At 26.9% G+C, this 23410-nt stretch overlaps 1 protein-coding gene across 2 annotated transcripts in view; it reads right to left on the reverse strand.

The window, feature by feature from the left end:
• Nucleotides 1–5571: 5571 nt before the first annotated feature.
• The window catches only part of LOC112595165 (adenylate cyclase type 3), a 104664-nt gene continuing 86825 nt past the window's right edge, over nt 5572–23410 (reverse strand). The window contains exons 3-20 of one of the 2 annotated variants that reach the window (XM_025340274.1): nt 21750–21868; nt 18909–19020; nt 18653–18780; nt 18390–18548; nt 18174–18312; nt 18025–18087; nt 17823–17929; nt 13836–13997; nt 13662–13749; nt 12720–12836; nt 12400–12659; nt 9584–9659; nt 9284–9509; nt 8792–8874; nt 8584–8682; nt 8367–8490; nt 7633–7757; nt 5572–6397 (exon numbers count right to left, since the gene is read on the reverse strand). In XM_025340274.1, the coding sequence (XP_025196059.1) occupies nt 6140–6397; nt 7633–7757; nt 8367–8490; nt 8584–8682; nt 8792–8874; nt 9284–9509; nt 9584–9659; nt 12400–12659; nt 12720–12836; nt 13662–13749; nt 13836–13997; nt 17823–17929; nt 18025–18087; nt 18174–18312; nt 18390–18548; nt 18653–18780; nt 18909–19020; nt 21750–21868 (2445 nt within the window). In that variant the 3' untranslated portion in view covers nt 5572–6139. The remainder of the gene's footprint in view (nt 6398–7632; nt 7758–8366; nt 8491–8583; nt 8683–8791; nt 8875–9283; nt 9510–9583; nt 9660–12399; nt 12660–12719; nt 12837–13661; nt 13750–13835; nt 13998–17822; nt 17930–18024; nt 18088–18173; nt 18313–18389; nt 18549–18652; nt 18781–18908; nt 19021–21749; nt 21869–23410) is intronic. The other variant, XM_025340273.1, reaches the window with a different exon arrangement.

Below are 23410 nucleotides of genomic sequence, written 5' to 3' on the forward strand. Positions count from 1 at the left end.
GCTAAAATCGATTTTGCAAATTTTATTTAAAAGTTCAATTGAAATTTTTTTCTTACTATGATTTTAAAACTGAAATAAATCAAAAGTTCAGAAAAGTACATATTTGAATTATCCATTTAAAATTCAATAAAATCAATAAAAATGTCACTTCTTCGAAAAATTCACCACATAGTTCTTTACCTGTGTTTTAAGTTTCATAAATTTGTTAGATCACTCTGCGTCATCTTAATAATGCTCCGCCATGCATTTCAAATTTAATGCGCCACAATGATTAAATTGTCTCAACAATCGAAGAAGAACCAGTAATATTTTACAAGCGATTCTTCTCACTACTCGCAAATTCGCTGAGGATTCCTAATAATCCTCGTCGTCGACTGAAAAGGAGATGGTACAGATTGTAGAGATCTTTTGCATTAATTTATTCAAATTTTTTTTTCCCTGTCTCTTCTCTCTCTTCTTAATGTCTATCTTTCCTAATCACCCCTCAAACTAAGAGTCACTGGTGGGTGAAACTCTTTTCACACATAATATTATATATTAATAATATTATTAGTAATATAGATTATATATTTATTATTAAATTAAAAAAATGAATCTCAAATAATTACTTGAAAAATTATTTATTTTTTTGATCCTGCAGAGCAGTGTGATGAGTATGTTAATTTTATTTTAAAATGTCAAGTTATCATCATATATTTTTATTAAAATTTTATATACGTAATAAGATACTACAAGTAAATAACATTTTTAAAACATTTTGACGCTTTATGAGCTAGGTGTTTATAGATATTTCAGATATTTGACATTTTAAATTTACAAATTCTTAAAATGTTTGTGATAAAAATGATAAAATGACGAATAAACACAAATTAATGTATATTGTACTAATATAATAGGCACTATAGAGTAGTATTATATTGGTAGTATAATATTTAATACTTACCTATTAATTTAGAAATATTTTAATCAATGATATTCACACCACACGCTTATATTATTGGTACATATTTATATTTTAAATAAAATCGTAGAAATCTATGATAGCGAATGCACTTAAAACCTAAATATTTCATAATGTAAATTACCGAAAAAAATAGTTTCTGAACCGTCGTAACTCATAGTCAGTACCTACCTAAGACTAAATAGTAACAACAAAGCCTAATAAACATCTATTAAGAAGATAATTCCCAATACTATTTTAGTAAAGCTTATAAGACTAAAGTATATTGTAGGCATATCTAATCTTGAAGTATTTTTACTTGATGTAATTTTTTTTTAATTTGCTCCTTTCAACTGTATTACAGAACTAGATACCTACTCAATGAATTTGAGGGGATGTTTAAAATAAATTTGTATCAAATTTGTGGTAGAAAAATCATACCAGTGACTTGCATAATTAGCTGGTAGCTTATAATATGACCTAGTGACATTCGATATTAGTCATTTTTAAGGAGTATCTATATTATAGGTGATTTTCTAAGAGCCTGTGCCTGGGTCGTGTATGTGCTTATAGGTAGTAAATTAGTAAGTGAATATTACTGCGAGTGTGACTGTGTCTAAGTAGATACTAAGTAAGTATATGCGAAAATATAGCGGTTAACTCCCGAACGTGTACCTAGGTACGTACCTACATCTGCAATAACAGGTTACACATGAATATTAATTAATTATTTGTTTTTTTTTTTGTAAAATTTATCAATGTCTTAAATGCAATTGTACTTAGTTATCTTTATCCTATAATATTTCTGATTACATTTTGAATTTTTCACGAAGTTTACTTAAATTCGATTTTATTAGATTATAAGGTAGTAAGAATAATCCTACTAAAATGACCTTTGTCTGAAATGATTCTTACATCAGTAAATTATTTGCAGTAAAATCTATTACCATTAATTGTCATAATCTTTTTTCTTTCTTTCAGGATGTTGTAAAAATTTCAATTGACAGTTTGAAGTCTGAAATGGTACTTTTACATAATTGTTTAAGTGTTTAAAAATAATTTAATCATTTGAAAAATGTTGTTAAAACTTTAAAAACATATCTATCCAAATGTGTACAAGCTGTTACAAATTGCAATAACTATTCCAATACGTTCAGTTGCATACAAACGCTCATTTTCCTCAATAAGACGTGCTAAAAATTGGTTAAGAAGTAGTATGCGTCAAGAATGACTAAGTTATTTATCTATTTTATGTATAGAAAGAGATATTGCTAATTTAATCGACACTCAGTTCATTGTTGATAATTTTTAAAAAAAGATAGACGTAGGTATTACGTTAATATAAAATAATAATATTGTCAATTTATTATACTTAGATAATTAAAAATATATGATTCATCGTATTTATCTTATAACTATATTTAACGTATGATACAACTTGAATACAGTGGCGTAACTATAAAATTCTAGCCCATGTGCAGTATTATTTTATGGCCCCTAAAAATCGTTATATGAATAAAATTAGACAATTACACGTATATATAAAATGTATAATTATATTATGTATTATAATATTTATAATTCATAAAATATATCATAATTAATCAAATTATATTTATACATGAAATAAATGACATAATAATATGTATTTTTATACTCTTCGTAATATAAAAGTTTATGGTTTCATCGTAGTATATTATTTATTATAAAATAGTTTAAAATTATTAACAAAATATAAAATTTTAATATATTTTAAACAAAATATTAAAATTCTAGGGTCCCCTTTTGGACCGTCTAGGCCCCGGGCCCCGGTGCAATGCACACCTATGCAACCATGTAGTTACGCCACTGTTTGAATATATCTTGAATTTATTTTTTTAACTTAAACATAATATTTGAAATTATATATTTATTGTAATACAAGTAAGTACTCGTATGAGTTATATAACGAATTACCTATATGTATGATATGATAAAGTATAATTTTTTACTTTGTACTCCAAAAATGGATATTTAACTATTTAATATAATTTTGTTAAATACATTATTATTATTATTCATAATTTACAATATTTTTATTATTACAGAGGTGTATTATTTTTTTAAGCTATCTTTGTGTTGATTTCACTCTTTTTTATTTGACAGTAGTATGTAATAACGAGGTGTTTGGAGGTTATTACACCTCTTTGAGTTATATCACTTTATCGTATATTTATGATGAATACAGAATAAGTATGCAGCTTATTTACTGAATTAATAATCAAGTTACCAAAAACTTGATTGTCAAAATATACCTTATTTATAAATAGGTAATATTTTGGCTTTTTGCCACATTCCTCTTTAAAAAAATCCCTAATTAAATCACTAATTGGTGATTATGGAGAGTACATTGTTAGATTAGACATATGACTTGGAAACATTTTTTTTAGTATCCTCAGATTTTTGACCCTAGTTGCGCCTATGCAGTTCTTTGTAAATTCTATGGAATCCGGTATTCAGACGGATGTTATTTATATAGATTTCAACAAGGCCTTCGAATGATTAAACCATTTTATGCTGATTGCAAAATTCAAAATGTATAGCATAACTGATCAATCGTTAACTTGGATTAGTTTTTATTTAATGGATAGATTTAAACAGGTTAAAATTAATGGTTTTCTATCAAATAAAATGCTTGTGATTCTATTAACATGGCTCACGTCACAGACAATCAAATGAAAATGTATTATATTTTATGTATTCGTGTCCATTTAGGTGATATTACATCGATAAACATGTGTCGACGATAGGTAAAAGTTTTTGTTTAGGTTGTAGACTGCTCCGAATTGTTATTATTGTTATGTTTAGGTATGCACTAAGATTTAAAATCCATATTCTGGGAAAAGGATAAGTGATGAAATAAAGTCGAATGCATATTCATCAAACTATCAATATTTATTTTATTGAGATAAAAAAAAGTGAGTGTACAATGTACATATTATACCTAAAGAACATATGTAGATTTTGTACACTGAGAATCTCAATCATTGTCTAAAATGCATTATCTTGTTATAAATAAGGATACACTAATAATAATAATAATAATAATAATATAAATAATTATATCAATAATAATAATAATATAAATAATTATATCAATAATAATAATAATAATAATAATAATAGTATTATAAGGTAACGTAAAAACCATCTTAATAACGAAAAAAAATTTGATTTGGTTTTCTTATAAATTATATTTAGGTATTACAGCTAAAATGATGTATTATACACAACTATTAAAAACAACAAAAAAAAAAAAAAACAAAAACAACAAAAACCAAATATCGTGTATTAAAAATTAATATATACTTCTTAAGAGTCATAAAGATTTTAAAAGCAATATACTTACAACTAATCAATTTTCAAAACATTTAACTAAAATTACATTATATTGTTGACAGATATTTGTGAACAAATTAAACTATTTATTAAATACAGCGAAAAAAAAACATGAAATTTCTAAATGAGTGTAATAGTATTTTTATTTTCAGTTATTTCTCGTTGTATAAAGTTAACATAGTTTTAATCATTGATTGAAAAGTAAAATTTTAAAAATAGTAAGACAATATGCAACTCAGCTATTGGTTTTAGAAAATCCAAAAATCAACGGTAGGTAGTTCGATTTCAGTATAAGTTGACCATATTAACCATTAATTATACGCTATTAAGTGTTTAAAAATTAAATAGAATAACTTTAAGTGTAATCTATTGTATTTAAATTTTAATAACATGAATTCATAAAATGCTATTCATTAAAAGTACTTATTTATGAATGATATATCATGTAGGTCAGATGTAGATAGGAATCCATAGATACTAATTAGGAGTCTACATTAATGAACATTAAAAAAAAAAAAAATTAACAATATGAATTACTTTATTATGATGAACAGTTATTCTTACAACTTTAAAATGCATAATTATATTTTGTAGGTACTCAATAGCTAAATTTTATTGGTGTGTTATTACTTATTAGGTACAGTTGTGATAATTTGTAGGATTTACTTATGCATCTTGGTGTATTGGACTAAATTGGAGTAAAACGAAATTTTTGAACTTTATTGTTTTATTATTTGTTTAACGAGTTATTTAGTTAAAAAGACAACGAATCACAAAACTTAAGGGTAGGTTTTATTTTTTTGCGATAAGCAGATAAACAATTCTCATTTTCTGTTATAAAATAATAGTTAACACATCTACCGGCAAAAAAAAATAAAATATTAAAAACCTCTAATATTATTATGATCAAAAATTATTAATAATGTTCTATATAATATTTTACTAATCTATATTATGTATAATGTATTAATGTATAATATGTATGTGAATCGCACTCGTTATATTAGTTGCGGTAACAATAACTATAATATATTTGTAGTAAATATAGTAATTAATAATAATTATTGAATAAAAAAAATTTAACCCAGAATTATTCTAAATACAATGGTGGTGATAATGATGATGATAATAATAGCAATTATAATCATGATAATAATAATAATAATAACAATAGTAATAGTAATAATACACGCATTACTTATAATATTATCTTAATAAACAAAAACAAAAATAAAACAAAGTTTGAACAAAATCATAACATTTCTGTTGTTTTTACATTAATTATATGTTTCCGTGTTCAATATGAACAAATAAAATCAAGTCAGAGGGTTTTATAAAACGATCGTCTTGGTGTGTTTAACATTAACGGTGGTATTATCGATACAAAAAAGAAAAAAAAAGTAGAAAGAAAACTAAGTAAATACAAAGAAACAGAATAGGTATTTAAAAAATAATAAAATTATAAAAAAAAAATTAAGCGAATAGATCAGATAAGTCTTCAACCGTAAACACATGACAAACATAACAATAAATTACACTTAAATCGTAGTAAGGTTATCGCAGGTAGTAAATAGTAATATGACATAATATTGTACAGCTATTATTTTGTAGTTATTATTTTTCGGCACATGGCGTGTAGATGAAAGTATAGCCTACGTTTACACGTGACGTCTCGTATGGCCTTTGCGACGGAAATGGGTAATTTAAATAATATTATTTATAACATATGTATTGTTGTACATTGATCGATGTCATGTTGACCTCGTAGTCGTCATAATATAATAAATATAAAATAATAATTAAACTCGTTATCGTTGTTCATCAACCGGAAGTGGTGGTCGACCCGTTGTGATCAGTCCGAGGCAACAGTGCCTGTCGGACCACCATGCACTCGTCGGTGTCTTCTTCCTCTACTTCCGGCAGTGTCTCCATGACCGGCGGCGGTGCTTGACTAGGCTGCAGCCCTTTGCCAACCAAGTAATAGGTCATCAGTTGCCCCTTGCCCTTGACGGCCACTAAACCACGTTGTTCGAACTTGAACCCGAAGTGTTGCAGGATATTACACGTTTCTTCCGTCACCTATAACAAACGTCATTTAGTATAAAATTATTATTATTATTATTATTGCCAATTTGGCTATAACTTAATGTGGTATATAATGAAAATCGTCAATATCGTTTGGTTAAATTAATAGCGTTGCGTTTATTTGTTTGTATGATAATTGATATCACCCATCAAACGTGTCACGTACGGGTAGAATATATTATTATAATAATTAACTTCAACAGGAAAAAAGGGGAAAAGTAAGTAACCGTTATCCTGTGTCCCTGAATAGTAGGAATTGACGACGAATATACTTCGTCATTAAATAGTAATGGATGTGTTAAATTTGAATTTATGGTAAATCATTGCATACTAAAAATGATTTCGAGTAAACATTTTGTTAGTCCATTATCATGTAAATATATAAATGTTAAAATATTTGATATTATTACAGTAAGTTTTTTTACTGTTTGAAGTAATACGATTTAAACTATGAATAGACAATAGCATAAAATCGATCTATGTGTTATAAAAATGTCATTGTGTATACAAAGTGTACGGAAGAATTTTCAAATTCCGTTGAAAAAAATAACTAAAATCGTTGTTCTTTTGACTAAGTAGGCACTTTTACTAAGAAATTTCTTTGCTCCGTGTTTCCTGCGTGTAATAATATTATTATCAATTAAGCTTATTGTTTTTTTATTGTAACAGATTGCCTAATAAGAAATTATGATGAAAATATATCGTTGTTCTTTGTTTAAATATAAAATTTCGTTTAAATTTGAACTTAAAATGTCCTTAAAAAAATCAAGTTTATATATTTGTAAGATTTTTGGGTCCAGTATAAACTATTTATGAGGAATTTTGTATTAAATGTTAAAGCTATTCAAAAACAACAAAAAAATGTAAATATTCGTGATTTTAAATTTTCCAAAATTAGAACTTCAAAAACGTGAAAAAACTATGACTATTTTTAATATTATTTTTAAATTTTTAAAATAAAATCTATATAGAAACTTAGTATTTAATTTTAAATTGTTTTGAGCGATCAAAATATTTTTATCTACAAAAAATTGAAAAAAGAAATTGAAAATTGCATATACCTATAGATGCTCAGAATCTAAAATAAAAATATATTATACAAACTTGACATAGATATATAAATTTCACAAACATGTTCATTATTAAATTTAATATAATATTATATCGTTATAGCTGTAAAAGATTAAAAATGATGAATTAAAATTTATTTTGAGAAAGACTTGTCATACTTGTATGCATCCAGCCTTTCCAGTGCTCTCCATTCTAGACGCTACGTTCACAGAATTTCCCCAAATATCGTAATGAGGTTTTCTCGCACCAATAACACCTGCGGTTATCGGTCCATGATTGATTCCTAAAAAAATACAGAATTTCATTTCAGTTTTTTCATACATAAAATATAAAAATAAATGTTTAGATAAAAGATACAAATTGTTCAATTGGATCTAACTATAATTTCACGTTTAAATCGTTATCATTTAAAGTAGACATTAAAATGCAGTAAAAATGTATATTTAACATATTACATAGATTGAAATTGATCTGAGTATAAACTAGTTTGTTAGATATCTTTTGGTGATAATAATATAGTTGTAATTTAAAATTGCAAAATTAAAATATGAAAAGAAATTCAGCATAGGTAATCAAGTAGTCTATTTTGACAAGAAGCCAAGAAGAATGAAAATTGAAATATATTGTACCTACACCTAAGTATTTATTTTAATTGTAAGTAGAATATAATCTGTGAGTATGAATTTTATTTATAGTATAAATTAACGATGTATTTTTCACCAAAACATTTTTCGCATTTTGTTAGTACCTACAGTGATGATTTGTGATTTCACATTATAAAATATATACTATATTTTTTATTTGTATTATTGTGTTAGGATTTCAAAAAGAAATTATTAAAAGAAATAAATCACATCCAAAATATGTGCCAAATAAAATAATCGCGACATACCCATTTTCAATACAAAGTGGTTAAAGCTTTGTTCATTTATCCCCTGGAGTGCTTTCTTGAGATCAAAAGCAAAGTCTACCAGCAATGCAAGGTGTGCCCATCTAACTTCAATGGGATCTTCAGGCTAAAACATCAGATTTATAAACCGACAAGAATATTAAATAAAAAAAATCAAATTGAATAATAATAATTGTAAAAATAAATCAATAGGTATTACCTTTACGACACGCGATGGGTTTAATCCACTAGCAGCCATGTAAGTTGAACCGATTGTCTTAATCTTAATAATATCCTGGTAGCGTGGTTGTTCCAGAAGCTGTAAACAAAACATTGGTAAGTTATGAATTAGTTTATGTAGTTAAACAATATATATACTAGTTTTAATAGTAATTTGGTGTACTTTGTCGTGTTTAACGTTTACTTACCGCATCAAAATCAGATATAACTTCGTTAAGAAATCTTAAACACTCCAGGCCTTGGTTGTTAACCGTCTCTTCCGAATAGAAATCTAAAACAAATAAATTTGTTTGTTAACATATTATGATTATACGAGGTCTGTTGAAAAAGAAAAAGTACCTACTGGGGAAAATGTTATTACGGTTAATCTATACTCAAGATAACGTTTTAAATTATAAAAAGATGTATTCCTCGTGTATTAATGAATATTTTAAACAAAACCCAAACCCAAAGTTACTATTTTATTTAGTTAAATATTACATATAGTTAAGACCGCTGGGATCACTAAATATCGTCTGGAGTCGAGTATTTTGAAGAATATATCTTTAAATAATATGTAGAACTTCATTTTTGTAATTATTAAAAATAAAATCTTGGTACTTTTTGAACAGACCTCGTAAAGTTATTTAATAGTAAGTAAATGGTTTACATAGGTAGTAAACATTTAACTTGAAACTTACCTGAAAAGTTTGGCATTGATGCAAACAAAACTCCAACTTCGGCATAACTTTGACTGTATAGTTCTTCGTGCTGACGTTTATAACTACCTAAGAAATGTTTGGCTACGTGTGGAGGTAAAATATTGTATACTAATGCTTCGTTTCTTCTCCGTATGTCTGAAGCTCTTTCCCTCTGTTCTTCAACTTCTGTCCGCCATAGATAAAGAACTCTTGATGACTTATCCATCTGAATAAATAATAAATATTTCGTATAGCAAACAGGTATTATGTTGTTTTTAATTTTATAAAGTAGAAGCTTACATTTCTAGCCAAAAACACTAGTGCCATTGTAACGGCTATGAGTAGAAACGACAATGCATACTTCGATGGCAAAACTCTGAAAACAATTATGTTTATACTTATTAAAAATATTATAATTGTTTACCTATACGTTTTATAAGGTGCCTTGAGGTTAGGTTAGCCCGAGCCAGAAATTTCACTTTTTAAAGGGGATAATAATAAACTAAGTACTATCAACTTTAAAGTTCAAGCGAAGGCAGTGGCATAATAATTATAAATTTGTTTTAAATTTATATTATACCGTACGTATTATCATAATAATATTATTTTTTGCCAACCAGTTTTATAAATTTTATATTCATCTACTGTTACAAATTAAAATTATGATAATAGCGAATAGTAGTTATTAGAAAACTTATGAGCTAATACCAACTGAAGAATCTTATTTTTTAATTTGTATTGTTAAGTCATAATATTATATAAAGCATAATTTTCTTTATCATATATTTCACCGAGAAATATTTTAAAAATTTTTTTTCTATTACGGTACACTTTAATTTTACGCAAATATTTTTACTATCTGTATTATATATAGTATCTTTTGTAATTTATATTCGGAGCGGAGCAATGAATATATCGATTTTACAATTCTGTGTGGGTTTTTTTTTTTGTCTGTCATCACTTTTGATATGAAAAATATCCATTACCGTTTGTTTGTATCATCATGTTAACTAGTATGTTAATTATTATGTTCAATAATAATGATTAATTACTTTAGTTTTAGACCAAAACACTGGATGTTTAATGGTATATTATACAAATAGTGATTCTGAATAGACAATAACAGAATCTACTGTAATAACAATGATTGTATTATAATTTAATTTCCAGTTGACTGTGTCGATGTGTAGTTTGTTCATCGATTAATAATGAATGCTTCAAATGCCGAGAAATGCAATCAGATTTTGGAACAGTATTCATCAGTAGATTCGAGAAATCAATTATTAAAAAAAAGTAAGTTGAATTTAACTTTATATTTGTGAAATCATTAAGATTGTAGCTTTTACGTTACAGTCAAGTGAATTTCAGAAAACTAATTATCGTAAAGAAAAATCAGAAGATAATGTTTACAAGGTAATAAGTGAAATTAAAAAAAAAGTTTAACTAAAATTAAATGTATTTGAGAAAGGGATGATAAAAATATAAAAATGCATGTTTTCAATATGAAGCAACAAATCATTTAAAAAATTTCCCGAACTATTCAGCTAAGTATAACGAGTTCTATACAACATTATGGAGGACCATTACTGTAAGACAAAATTAAAAATAAAAACAAACACGAAAAATATAGGTACATTATGTACTCGCAGTTGAAAAACGAATGCTCATTTAATGTATCAAATTGCAAAGAAGAAACGGCCAGTTTTCTTTTTAGTTCACTTATACCTATATGTGGATAGGTTTTTTCTTCATTTAGCAAACGAAAAAGAATCTTTAAGAAAATCAACTTGAAAGCATATAACGTTTATCAAGAAAAATGAGTAAAATGTGGCTTTTGAGAAACTAAAAAAAACTTTAAAATCTAGTAAAGCATTTATAGATTAAGTAGTATGGTCCACACGATGAAATAGAAGTAAATCGCAATTCTAGTTTAATGAGTCTAAGAGAAATTTTTATTTAGTATGAATTACAAAGATCAAGAATGGTAATAGCGTGGGCGATAGAAAAGTGACACTTATATTCATTAAGAGTTTCAAATTAGTAACTGACAACAAATCGGTGGAATTTATTTTTAGTAAAAAAGAAAACAATTTTTGTTGATTAAACCAAGTGCGCTTAGACAACAGACCTGTGATTATGTGATTATAAATAAACCAGGAAAATCCAATATTGCAGACCCATTGGCGAGGCTACAGTTTAAAAGCTTAAAAATAAAATATGGATTTGTACGACATTAGAAATTAAAAAGACTCCAAAATCGCTTGACGCTAATAAAATCAATTAAATAAAATCATGAATAAATCCAGACAAAAGATAATTAACAAATGCCTGCAATCTAGACATTTTTATTGAGTTGCAATAAACATAATGGATTTTCTTATATCAAAACATTATATTTTATAGTCGTTGACTATTTCACTAGATTTTATTAGGTTGGTATACTAAACGACATTGAGCAAAATAAATAGTGAAAAGTTCGTAGACAAATTTTGCCAGCTTTGGTAATTCAGTTTTTATAGTCGAACACAGTTTATTTCAATGAAGTATATCATAATTTGTTAAGTAAATAATAATTCATTTTTAATATACACATTTATGGCCCCTCCAAGTAAATGGTAAATATAATGCTAAATATAATATGTCTGTATTGAATACGAAAAATCTTTGAAAAAATGGATTGCATAGAGTACACTTATATATTAAAATAGTGATGGGCAGCGATATAATATGTGTATCGATATCGTATCAAAAATATTAAACATACACATTTTAAATATTACCTATTTAGTTCTAACTAATTATTAGTTATTAGTTTTTAGTTAATAGTTATTAAAATTAATAATTAACATAAATAAATATGAATATTGGATTGATAAAACATTAAACGCTATATTGGCCGACAGATGTTATTATTTATTACACAGTACAATACAATTTATTAAATAACTTATCTGGAATAACAAATATTTTTTAATAAATAAACTATTAATTTCGATATGCCGAAACGATATGAAACAATATCGATATGGATATCGTATCGAGTTATAGATATTGTTGCCCAACACTTTATTAAAATTAATTTAAACGTTATTATAATATTATATCGGCATACATACTTGAAAGGTTTGTAAATGATTGCATCTTCGCAGTCAATAGCTGTGCCTACTGTAACTATGTTGACAATGCAATGCATCAGAGTAATGACGAACAGTATAGTTGCTTTGGTGAAATGAGATAATTGAGTCAACATGGACGTAGCTATTAGCGCCAATACCATGAAGTAAGTGAAGTACGATGGATACATACAGTAAGTCGATGGATCGTTTTGGCCATGCGTGCAGTTGGTTAGTATTTGTTTGTCAGACCAACATGATACCTTAAAAAATAATTGAAAGATTATGACTTTCGATCAAACAAGTATGATCGTTTAACTTACTAGTCCCACAAGATTGGTAGACGCTAGCAATGACGCGGCAGTGATGCCAAGTATACGTCGAATCCATAAAGAGTCATTTATGGTCTCACTGAACCATACAATTTTTGATGGCAGAATCTAAAAATAATTACATTTTAAGCGTGAAATTTGATTATAATGGCTTTTGAGATTGTTCTACACACTACGCGCAGCTCTTTCGAAATATGAAAAGTAGTTCAATCGTGTAGTTTGAACATTGAAATACTGCGGATAAATAAAATGTGTAATTTTTTTTTCGTAAATTTATTTTGAATAGCAAATATAACTAAATTTAGATGTTGTCATATATGGTGATTAACTAAGCATAGTTAACTATTATCCTATTATACAATTAGATGCTACTGAATTGACAGAAAAACTACATTAATAATTTAAAGGCATCAAATGGTTGACTCAGTTGGTCCAATATCGTCTACAAACAAATCAACGTATGAGCATTTTCATTATTTATAGCATCTTTTTAAAACTAACAAGAAAAAAGACAATCTTCATTTATAAAAATAAGTTTAAAACTTAAATATCATTCTTTAAATGGTATAAAAATATTTAAACGTTTGAAAATATAGTTTTTAAGTTTACTTAAAAATTCCAAAAAATCAATAAATATTAATAAAAAAAACATAAGAATAAGTATAATTATCAAATCTTCCATGAGTATCTCATGTCAATAATTATAATTATTACTTAATTTCATTAGATATATATATATAAATAATATATAAATAAATAAAATCATTCATATATGAATAGTTTAAAATTTTACTTCTAATAATTAATATTAATGGTATTGGCTATACAGCGGTTGAACACGTATTTTCTTTAAGTAATAATATTATTTGAAATCATAATGTTTGAAAATTACATTGAATTAAATTTAAAAACTTCAATGTTTAGTTAACTTACTCTTGGAAAAACGTCGGCGACTGATACTACTACAATAATCAATAGCAATATTAATGCGAGACAACTGGACATGTAGCTTAAAATATCTCTATAATGTATAATATAAAGTCTTATTAGATTTTTATAATTTTAAAATAAATTCATTTTTTACAGTTAATTTTGTTAATTACAAACCTGGGTAACATTATAATTTGTGCGGAAGACGTCAGGAAAAGTACTAAGGGACAACCTATAAGAGACACACCAGATGCGGCTTCTTTATGGTATTTGTATTCACGTTCTTTTGCTTCATCATTAAATGCCAAAGTGAAAAATTTTGTGTGTTTGTTTAAATCCCTTCAAACAAATTATAAACATTAATTATTATTAGTATTGAATATTGATTATATTTTAATTTCAAAATTACTGTTTTATTTAATGCTTATTAATTTTAGTACTAACTTAATACGTGATTTATTTAACGTAAAACACTTGTTTTTTTTTCTTATTTAATTATATGTCATAACAAAATACAATTTTTTAAGTCTATTTTATATCATGGTCATTTTATTTAATTTATTGTTATTTTTTTTTAATTATTGGATACATTTTAATTTTATATTTCGAAGCAGAATACTATTTGTAACAATTCTATACATAAAAGGTCAACGTTCTTTATTGTTTTGCGTTGTTATGATTATATACACTAACGGTAGTATTATATATTTATATGTGACCATTTTTGAGGAAAATATTGAAATCACAGTATAGAATCGCTAGACTGCAAAAGCAAAGAATAGTTCGTCGTCGTGTCAACTTGTTGTAGTGAACCATTCTCTTATAAATATCGTTTATAGACCTCGATTTTATAAATTTATTTTTTATTTTCTAGTTTAGGGTGACCAAGATTCGATTGGTGGTCATTTAAATAAGTAAAAGTTGTTAGGCGTGAATTTTGATCCTCGTCGTGTTGTATTGTCATCAGTATTCGGTATTAATAACTGGTGATTTCTGATTACAAGTGTATTTTTTATTGTATAATAATTGTGGTATTTAGTTAATGTTATTATAGAACTCGGCACGTCAACGTGGGTTGAACCAATCTAGTGGTGCCAGCTTCCTCCAGATAAGGCTAACGAGTCTCGAGCGTATTATAACTATCATTAGTATAGTATATCGTTAAGCCAAGTAAGCTTATTATTATGTAGTATAACCCCAACTAGCCGATGTTAAGTGAATTACTCGACTCAAATTAAAGCCTAGTAAGCTTACTGTTGAAGGGGATCAACTAGACACCTTGGCTTCCAGATATTAAAGGTGGCATTTAACCAGGTAGAAAGAAGGAAGTAATTAAAAGTATTCTGTGCCCACAGAACGTTCACAGAGTGCAATTCCGCCTGTTAGAAAAATGAGATAAGGAATTTGAGTGCTTACAAGAATAATGATGAAAAGAAAATCAATCAAGAAAGAACAATGATTAAACCTAATCAATTAATAAATGGGACACTGTATATCACGATAAAACAGTATAGAACGCTACTGGAAGTGCCAAGTCGATGCGTAAAGGAATAGCGATCGGTTACAACCGTAATAGCTAAAATACAGAAATTATTTGCACGTTTCAAAGTACTAAATCGATCACTTCGGATAGAGAAAAAATGTTTAACGGGAACTGAATTCAATACGTTATAAATCAGTAGAATTATCAAATATTTGGTCGTATCTTTTTCCACTCTAAAACTAATGGTGTTGTCGCATTAGGCGTTGAAATTAAAAAAAAAAAAAAGTGTTACTTAATGGGCGCACGTCTAAAATCTTCAGAATAGAAATGTTATGGCGATTTTAATTCGAAATAGTTTCATCGTTGGTAAGACTTTAGGAAAAATACAGGGCTGTTTACTTGAAGAGAACGCTTTAATGAAACATCCATTATGGAAGTAAAAAAATCGACAGTGAAAGGCAGTGAGCAATGGTTTAAGTATTCTTAAAAATATTCTTTTTTGCATAAAGAATTGAAAATTTATGTTTATATAAAATATGTAAAAATCATAAAAAAAAAAAAAAAAATGTTTTTTTGTAATGACTTAAAATTACGTAAAAGAAAAAACTTATTGAAAAACCTTTTGAAATAATGTATATTCTTCAATAAAATTATCATTAAGTTAACTATATACGTATAATATTAAAATTACTAAAAAAGCACCACCGCGCCGTCGCAATTATAGAATCAAAATACGTTTGAATAGTATTTAGATATTCTTCATTGAAGGGTATTTTTGCAATCAATTAGTATCGCCAATATATATTTAAATTTATATATATTTCCGAGAATTTGTTGTAATACTCTGTTCACGGAAATAATACATTAACATACAAATATAAATAGAAAACTTATTATACCTATACCGGCTACACCTTAACTAAAGTGAAATCAATCATTCAATCGCGGTATTCACAGAATCTCCGACACGAGAACATGGTTTCGTAAATTTGGGACGATAATAGAACGACGATTTGAAACAACGAATGAAAATTAATAAACCGAGAAATTGGAATATTCTAAAACAGAGCTCTTATTGTTTTTATTACATGGGACATTAGCTGTACAATCAATTTGTGACGGTACCTATTATATTCAACTGATTTTATGTTCCCGACATTTAGGTAAAACGTGTTCGTGAAAACACTATAAAATCATTCGTCCAAATAATAATATTTAAAGTATGTCGATTTCAATTTATATTTATGATAACACCACTGTACATCACACGACGCGGTGTCGAAAGTGTATAAAAGAGCGGACAAGATGAAAATGTTTATGTTATCTGAGTCATTAGGTAATATTATTGTCATGGTTATATTTATTAGATTTCAAGTTAAAATTTGTATATAGTTATGATGTATAATTTTCTAGGATGAGGGTCAATTCTCTGTCTCCCCCCCTCATTCGTTCTTCATTGGGCGCTTATGCCGGGCCACACTGAAATTTCAATTACAACATATTAATAATATGTCATAGTTGTAATTTCCAGCCCTTTAAACAATGTAACTCGACAAAGTCAAAATAACTCGCTTATACTGGTCAAACCTAAAAACACAAATTGTTGATTTTTTTCGATAGATCAAATAAATTTTGCGCTTTTGTACCTTAGTAGTGGGATATAAGCGCGAAAATAAATATTGTACCCATTAAACTATAAGTTTTGTTTTAAATTATTCATTTTAATTAAATTTATAGTATTTTTATAATTAAAAAAAAACATTAACAGTGATCGAGTTCAGTTGAAATTTAGTATTATCGTATCGTATTTTATCGTAACGAATTACAGTGAAGGTCGATAGTCATTTAAAAGGTAACTATACAATATATACTGCAGTGTAAATTTATATCAAACTTATAAGTTATAAGTTATAATTAGGGAACGGATTTAAATGCAAATTGCATTTTTTTATGAATGTCCGAAAACATTGGTTTTCAAGCAAAAAGTTCATTTCATACATCAAGGAATTAAAAAATGTAACTTTTATTTTGCATTATTTTGCATTTTGTTGCATTTTTAAGACTTTATTACATTTTTAGAGCATTTTTCGACATTTTTAATGCATTTTTATGGTTTTTGAGTCATTTTTTCAACATTCATTCTAAAAAAAATAAAAAAATCTAAATATTTATTTTATAGTATAACGAATATACCTATATAAATTGTATGCCTATTAATTTTTTAATTTTTTGGGGTAAAAAGAAGATGGACAGAAGATAATTGAGTTAATTAATTGAGGTTTTATTGTATTTAAATATTTTTTAGCAGATTTTTCATAATAATGTGTTTTTTTTATAAGTTTTAAATTCAAAATTGTGTTTTTATTGAATATAAATACATTTTTAAAGTTTTTTAGGGCATTTTTTTAGTGCATTTTTTGATGTTAAAGCATTTTTTTAAGGCATTAAATCGTCTTTTTTTAAGGCATTTTTCTTGTTTTTTAGAGCATTTAAATCCGTTCCCTAGTTATAATATAACATACACTTTATTTTTATAAAATTTATTTGCGCTTATGGTTTGTTAAAAAGGTAGGTATTTATTTTTTGTGCTTTTGGGTTGCGTTTGGGTCATATTTTGCGTTTATGAGCTACAACCGCTTATACAAGCAATTAGTGCACAGTGCACTTATGCAGTCAATTACCTGTGACCATCTCTGTTCATCAAGTCCTTTCTCAATCGTTTCTTAAAGTTATCGGAGTCCTCTTTGGCCTGGGCTATTATATCGGCATCATCAATCGGTGTCGCGCACTGTGTACACACACATAATATTGTCGGTGAATATAACATAATATATCAATTAAGTAAGCGTGAATACAATCAATAAACAGAATATAGGTACTAACCACAGATTCTTTACTAGTACTGTTCTGATCGGTCAACGAACCGTTCTGCACATCCATTTTGAACTGTAACGAGAAAAACAAAAAATAGTTTAAAAAAAAAAAAAAATCACTCGACATCGTGAAAAATCCACGTAAACGACAATTATTACCGGTTTGATCGTTTTTATGATGAAGAATGTTTTTATGCTCGCCATCTTAAGCGCTTCTTCACGGCGTTCGCCGTAACCGGGCTCGACTTCGAACTCTCCATTTAAGAAACTCAACGTTTTCTCCGATATGTGCACACGTCTGATAACACAAAAATAAACAGTGTTTTGTTAAAAACAATTTTTCTTCTAAATCTTCTTTACAACATGGACACATACCCCGGCATTCCACTGCTTTCCATTTTATTCGCCAATTCCACATCCTTGGAGTAAACGTCAAACTGCCACTGCCTCTGGCCCAGAACACCGGCTAAAACGGCACCCGTGTGTATGCCCACTCGCATGTCCACCGGCGAATTTGTCGTTTGTTGTACGTACCTGATACGGTAGAGAAACAAAAAAAAAAAAAAATTATACATCTCAATATACGCCACATACTAACTATACGCCATCGGAATTGAGGCCAAAATCGTAATTCTTACTTGATAGCTTTGACCATAGAGAGTCCCATGTGCACGCTGAGCACAGCGTGATCGGGTCGTTCCTTGGGAGCGCCGCTAATACAATAGTAACAATCGCCTAAAATCTTGATCCTGAGCTGTTGGTATTTCTGAAAATGGTAAGTCGTGACGGCCGTAAAATAATATGTACGATACACGCGTGGAAATAACATAAATTTATGTGCTACAACCTCTACAGGTACATAATATCAATTATCGCGGAATAAAAATAATTCACCTCGGACAGTCGATCGAATCTGGCGAACAACTCGTTGAGAATTTTTACTAAGTCCGAAGCCGAGTATGTAGACGATATTGCCGTGAATCCAACGATGTCAGCATACAATATACTATAATGCATAATAAATATAAGCGATAAAACATAAATCAAATCAGAGTTATTAAAAAAAATATATATATATATAATATACTTAAAATTAATGAAATTGATACCTAGGTAGAAAGATCAAAAAATTAAATACTTTTTTACAATAAAGTAAAAAAAAACTAAAACACAGTGAAACAAAAAAAAAAAAATTCAATATGAACGCTTGTTCTCGAACACGAGTTTTTTTTTACTTTAAGAAAAAATATGAAATATGAATATTTTAAAACTATATATTATATTATGTTGTATCGTGCGCGCAAGTGGATAATTTAGGACAAGAGTTATATAATGTTATTACCTAAAGGTATACACCTTATATATATAACCTAACTTAAAGGTATACACGAATAGCTATATACTTTTAGTTATTATTTATTTGAAATGAATACTAGTTTTTTGAAAAACATTAAACGAAGGTTACTATATTAGGTTTCTATAAAAAACAAAAGCAAAGGTAAAAACAGAAATAATTCCCTTTACTTTGCTCTCATTAAAAGTTGGGTTTACATTTTATAAAACACTCAATAAAACGGAAAAAATAACAATAAAATTAACCCACGTACCGTTTAATTAATTTGTTTGTTGTTATAGTTTGTGTTATGTTATTATAATGTAATACTTAAATTAAAAATACAGTTGTTTTCATTTGAATAGTACTACAACCAGAGGTAAGAAAATATTTACAGTGCTTTTAAATAAAATCACTTTATTAATAACAATTATGGGGAACGGCAAACATAATGCTTAAATCGAAACATAAATGTTTTATACGATCAACTAATATGCTAATATGCCTATTAAAAAGCATATACATAAACCATGTATCACATATAAAGTTATGTAAGTTAAATTTTATCAAACTCAAAATGTAATATAATTAAAAGTCAATGTACTTAGTCCCCTCAATTATTGCACCATTTTTATACATATTTGTAACAAATAAAATAATTTTTATTGCCTAATGATTAATTAAAAATATAATCAATGAAATTTTTAAGACAGATAAAATTTTTTTTCTATTAATAATTGAAACCAGCTAAGTTGCTTCTGAAAGTTATATATTATCGTACTGTGAGATTACTAGCTGTTAACTATTTATATTTGTGATATAGTTTAAAATTTCAATGCATCAAGACATTTTTATATCTTTCTTTAAAGATAGATAATAGAAAAAGAATATTTTCAATAATATTTTTACAGAATGTATTTTAAAGGAAAGTAAAAATAAATTTATTAATTTAGTTATTTTCATTGTTAAAACAAGTTAATAATATAATTTGTTTTATTATGGTAGACTGACAACCCTTACATATTTTATCTGAAAAAGCTTGTATATAATGAACATATAATGTTACAAAAAAAAAAATAATACCTACGATATAAAATTTAGATAGATTTTAAAAGTTATGCTGAATGGGAGTGGGTGTGAGAAAAATACCCTCATACTAGTCTTTTTGGCACAAATTTTTTTAGTCTCTTCGAGTTAAAGATTGAAATTGCGCCTATGCCACTTAAGTAGTTAAAGTTATGTCACAATTTGTATCAGACGAATTAAAATATTATATTATTATAATATTGCAATAGGTACCTAGGTATAGCATTTTATTATTGATGAAATAAAAACATGCAGCAATTAAATTTATTTTGAAGTAAGTGATTACTATAATAAATAGATAGTTATAACAGTATTGAATTTTAAATTGTTTTCTTTGTATGACTCATTTCAGTATTCTAAATCATAAACTAAATAATATTTTTAAATAATATTGCTATCGTACGCGTATGTCAGAATATATATTGAATAAAATGTCATGTCCGAATAACAAGACATAATATATACCAAAGAAAATATATTACCTTTGTACGGAAAATATTGCAAATATGAAATTTTATTTAAGTGAAACTTATTTAATGTAAAACGAATGTTCGATATGTATGATTGTTGATTGAGCTCAGTTCAAATTGTAATTTGTAGGCCTAATACCTATATTATTTTTTAAATTTTGGGTCAGGTGGGGTATGTTATTTTTATTTTATCGATGATAAACAATAACATTTATTGATGGAATGCAATTTATGTACATATTAAACTGCTGACGATGTACAAAATAAATTATTATACATGTTCGCTACATAACGGTGTACATTTTTTGATATAAAACTACCTACGTATAGAATTGATTTAATTATATTTTGTAAACCGAACGAATTAAAATATTATCATTGCCCATTACACCTTAAGCTTTATTATAATAATGTTCTAGTAGAGCAGTACTGTCGATAAATGTAAATAATTATGTAATATTATTAAAAAAAAATTCAATAATCTATTAGGACTTTGGGCCGAGAACGATTCAGCAATATGCACGCGTGTTTGTATTTAATTTGCCGCATCGTATCGTATATATTACAATATTTTATCATCCAATTAAAATAAAACCATTACAATTAAAAGTATTATATACAAGACGTACGTTTGTGTTTTCGTCATTTTAAATTTTCGTTTATTAAATACTATATAGGTAATAAGAGACGGTGGTTTACACTTTAGTAATTGAAGTTTCCGACTAAAGTCATAAGGTCATCAGTTCTTTTGATAGTGATTTTCTTTTAACGAAATTCGACTTTCGTTATTTCATTATTGATATAACCAATAAAACACATAATATATTATATATAGGTGGTACTTACCTAACATTTTCGTGTCTACTCATATATATCTTTTTGAATTGACTGTCCAATGCCTCACCCAAATCCTGGCGCATTTTGACGGCTACGTGTTCCGGTAACACGGACAACAACAGCCGTTCCTGATGAAAAATAAAAATAAAAATAAAACAACAAATATCACAACAGTTATACATTATACCTATTATTGTACGTAAGCATATCCACACACGCACACGAGACGGCAATTAATAGTGTTTTGTTTTTGTATGCCTATTCGGTGTACGACCTATTATTTTTGCGCGCTGCCAGGTCATACAATGCGGCCCCGGCGATGACCGTCTATTCAACTTATTCACTTCGTGTATAACGTCATTGTTATCATCATTATCATCATCGAAACACGAAGAATCACTAGTCAGTCGTACGAAAAACGCCTGTGGATGAATAGGAATACAAAAGCCATAAGGCGCGAGGTGGAATGACAAAATGTCCTATTATTTTTCCCATATTTTTTGGGCGGTACAACGAACTCTTAAGAAAACTGTGATTGATTATCCTTGAATTGGACGAACAGAATACTATTATATGGAGCGGTAAAGTTGGGCAACCAAACGATTTTCTTTAACTCGGTTAAATTAATAAGAAGACAATTTGAAGTTTAAGTTGATTTTATATTTTGAACTTTTTATTAAGTTAAAAAAAGTTTTATTTTTAACACTAGCATACTTCATTTTTTGCCAAATCAAAACTATATCGATATTTCTATATAGTACTTTATTAAAGTTTTCCGTCAAAAAAACAATTCACTCCAAACAAAATCCAAAATATTTTTAGCATGTATAGACATAGACAAGATTGATTGCAATTTAAATAAATAAAATAAAATTGGAAATAAAATAAATGAACTCAATGGAAAATTTAGTTAGTTGATTTCACGTCGATTCAAAAAATAATTAAGTCAGGTTAGTAATTAAGTTATCGGAAACCCAAAAGCAACTAGTTATGTCAAAAATTAAAATCAAATAATTTTTTAATATAATTTTATTTTTTTAATTCGTCAATGCCTAGCTTTGCTATATTATGCTACATTACAATAGATTTAGTTTAAATTTTATTGGTATGCACTGGTTTTGCAATAAAAATTTGAACAAAATAAATTGTATTTGACTCAGGCGCAATGAGTTCATAATTTAACAACATTAAATACGTATATTTTATTTTAAGACAATAAGTTCCTACAGTATAAACTTCCAATAAAATTGTATCATTGAATCATAAGATGTGTATCATTTTGAAATTTTAATATAGAATTTTTTATATTTATAAGTAATTTACATTTTTTTTAAAGTACATATATATTAATTTGTAGGTGATATGGTAATACAATTTTTATTAATATTTTGTATGTATTTAGTAGTGTACCTATCTGTGTATAAATCTTTTTTGTTGTAAGAAAATAGATTTTTTTTTTTTAAAACTCATTGTAAACTATGCATAATGATATATTTATTGATACTTATTAATGTTAAACTCGTTCTTCGTTAATTTTTGATATATTTTATGCAAACCAGTAATATAAAATTGAAATACTAAATACATTTATAATGCATTTTATTCACAGCTCTAAGTAAAGTGTGTATAATAAGTAATTATTTATGATTGGCTTTTTTAATTCTACATAA

The sequence above is a fragment of the Melanaphis sacchari genome, unplaced genomic scaffold, assembly GCF_002803265.2.
Source record: "Melanaphis sacchari strain LSU unplaced genomic scaffold, SCAv2.0 Contig25_pilon_pilon, whole genome shotgun sequence".
In the NCBI taxonomy this organism is placed as follows: domain Eukaryota; kingdom Metazoa; phylum Arthropoda; class Insecta; order Hemiptera; family Aphididae; genus Melanaphis; species Melanaphis sacchari.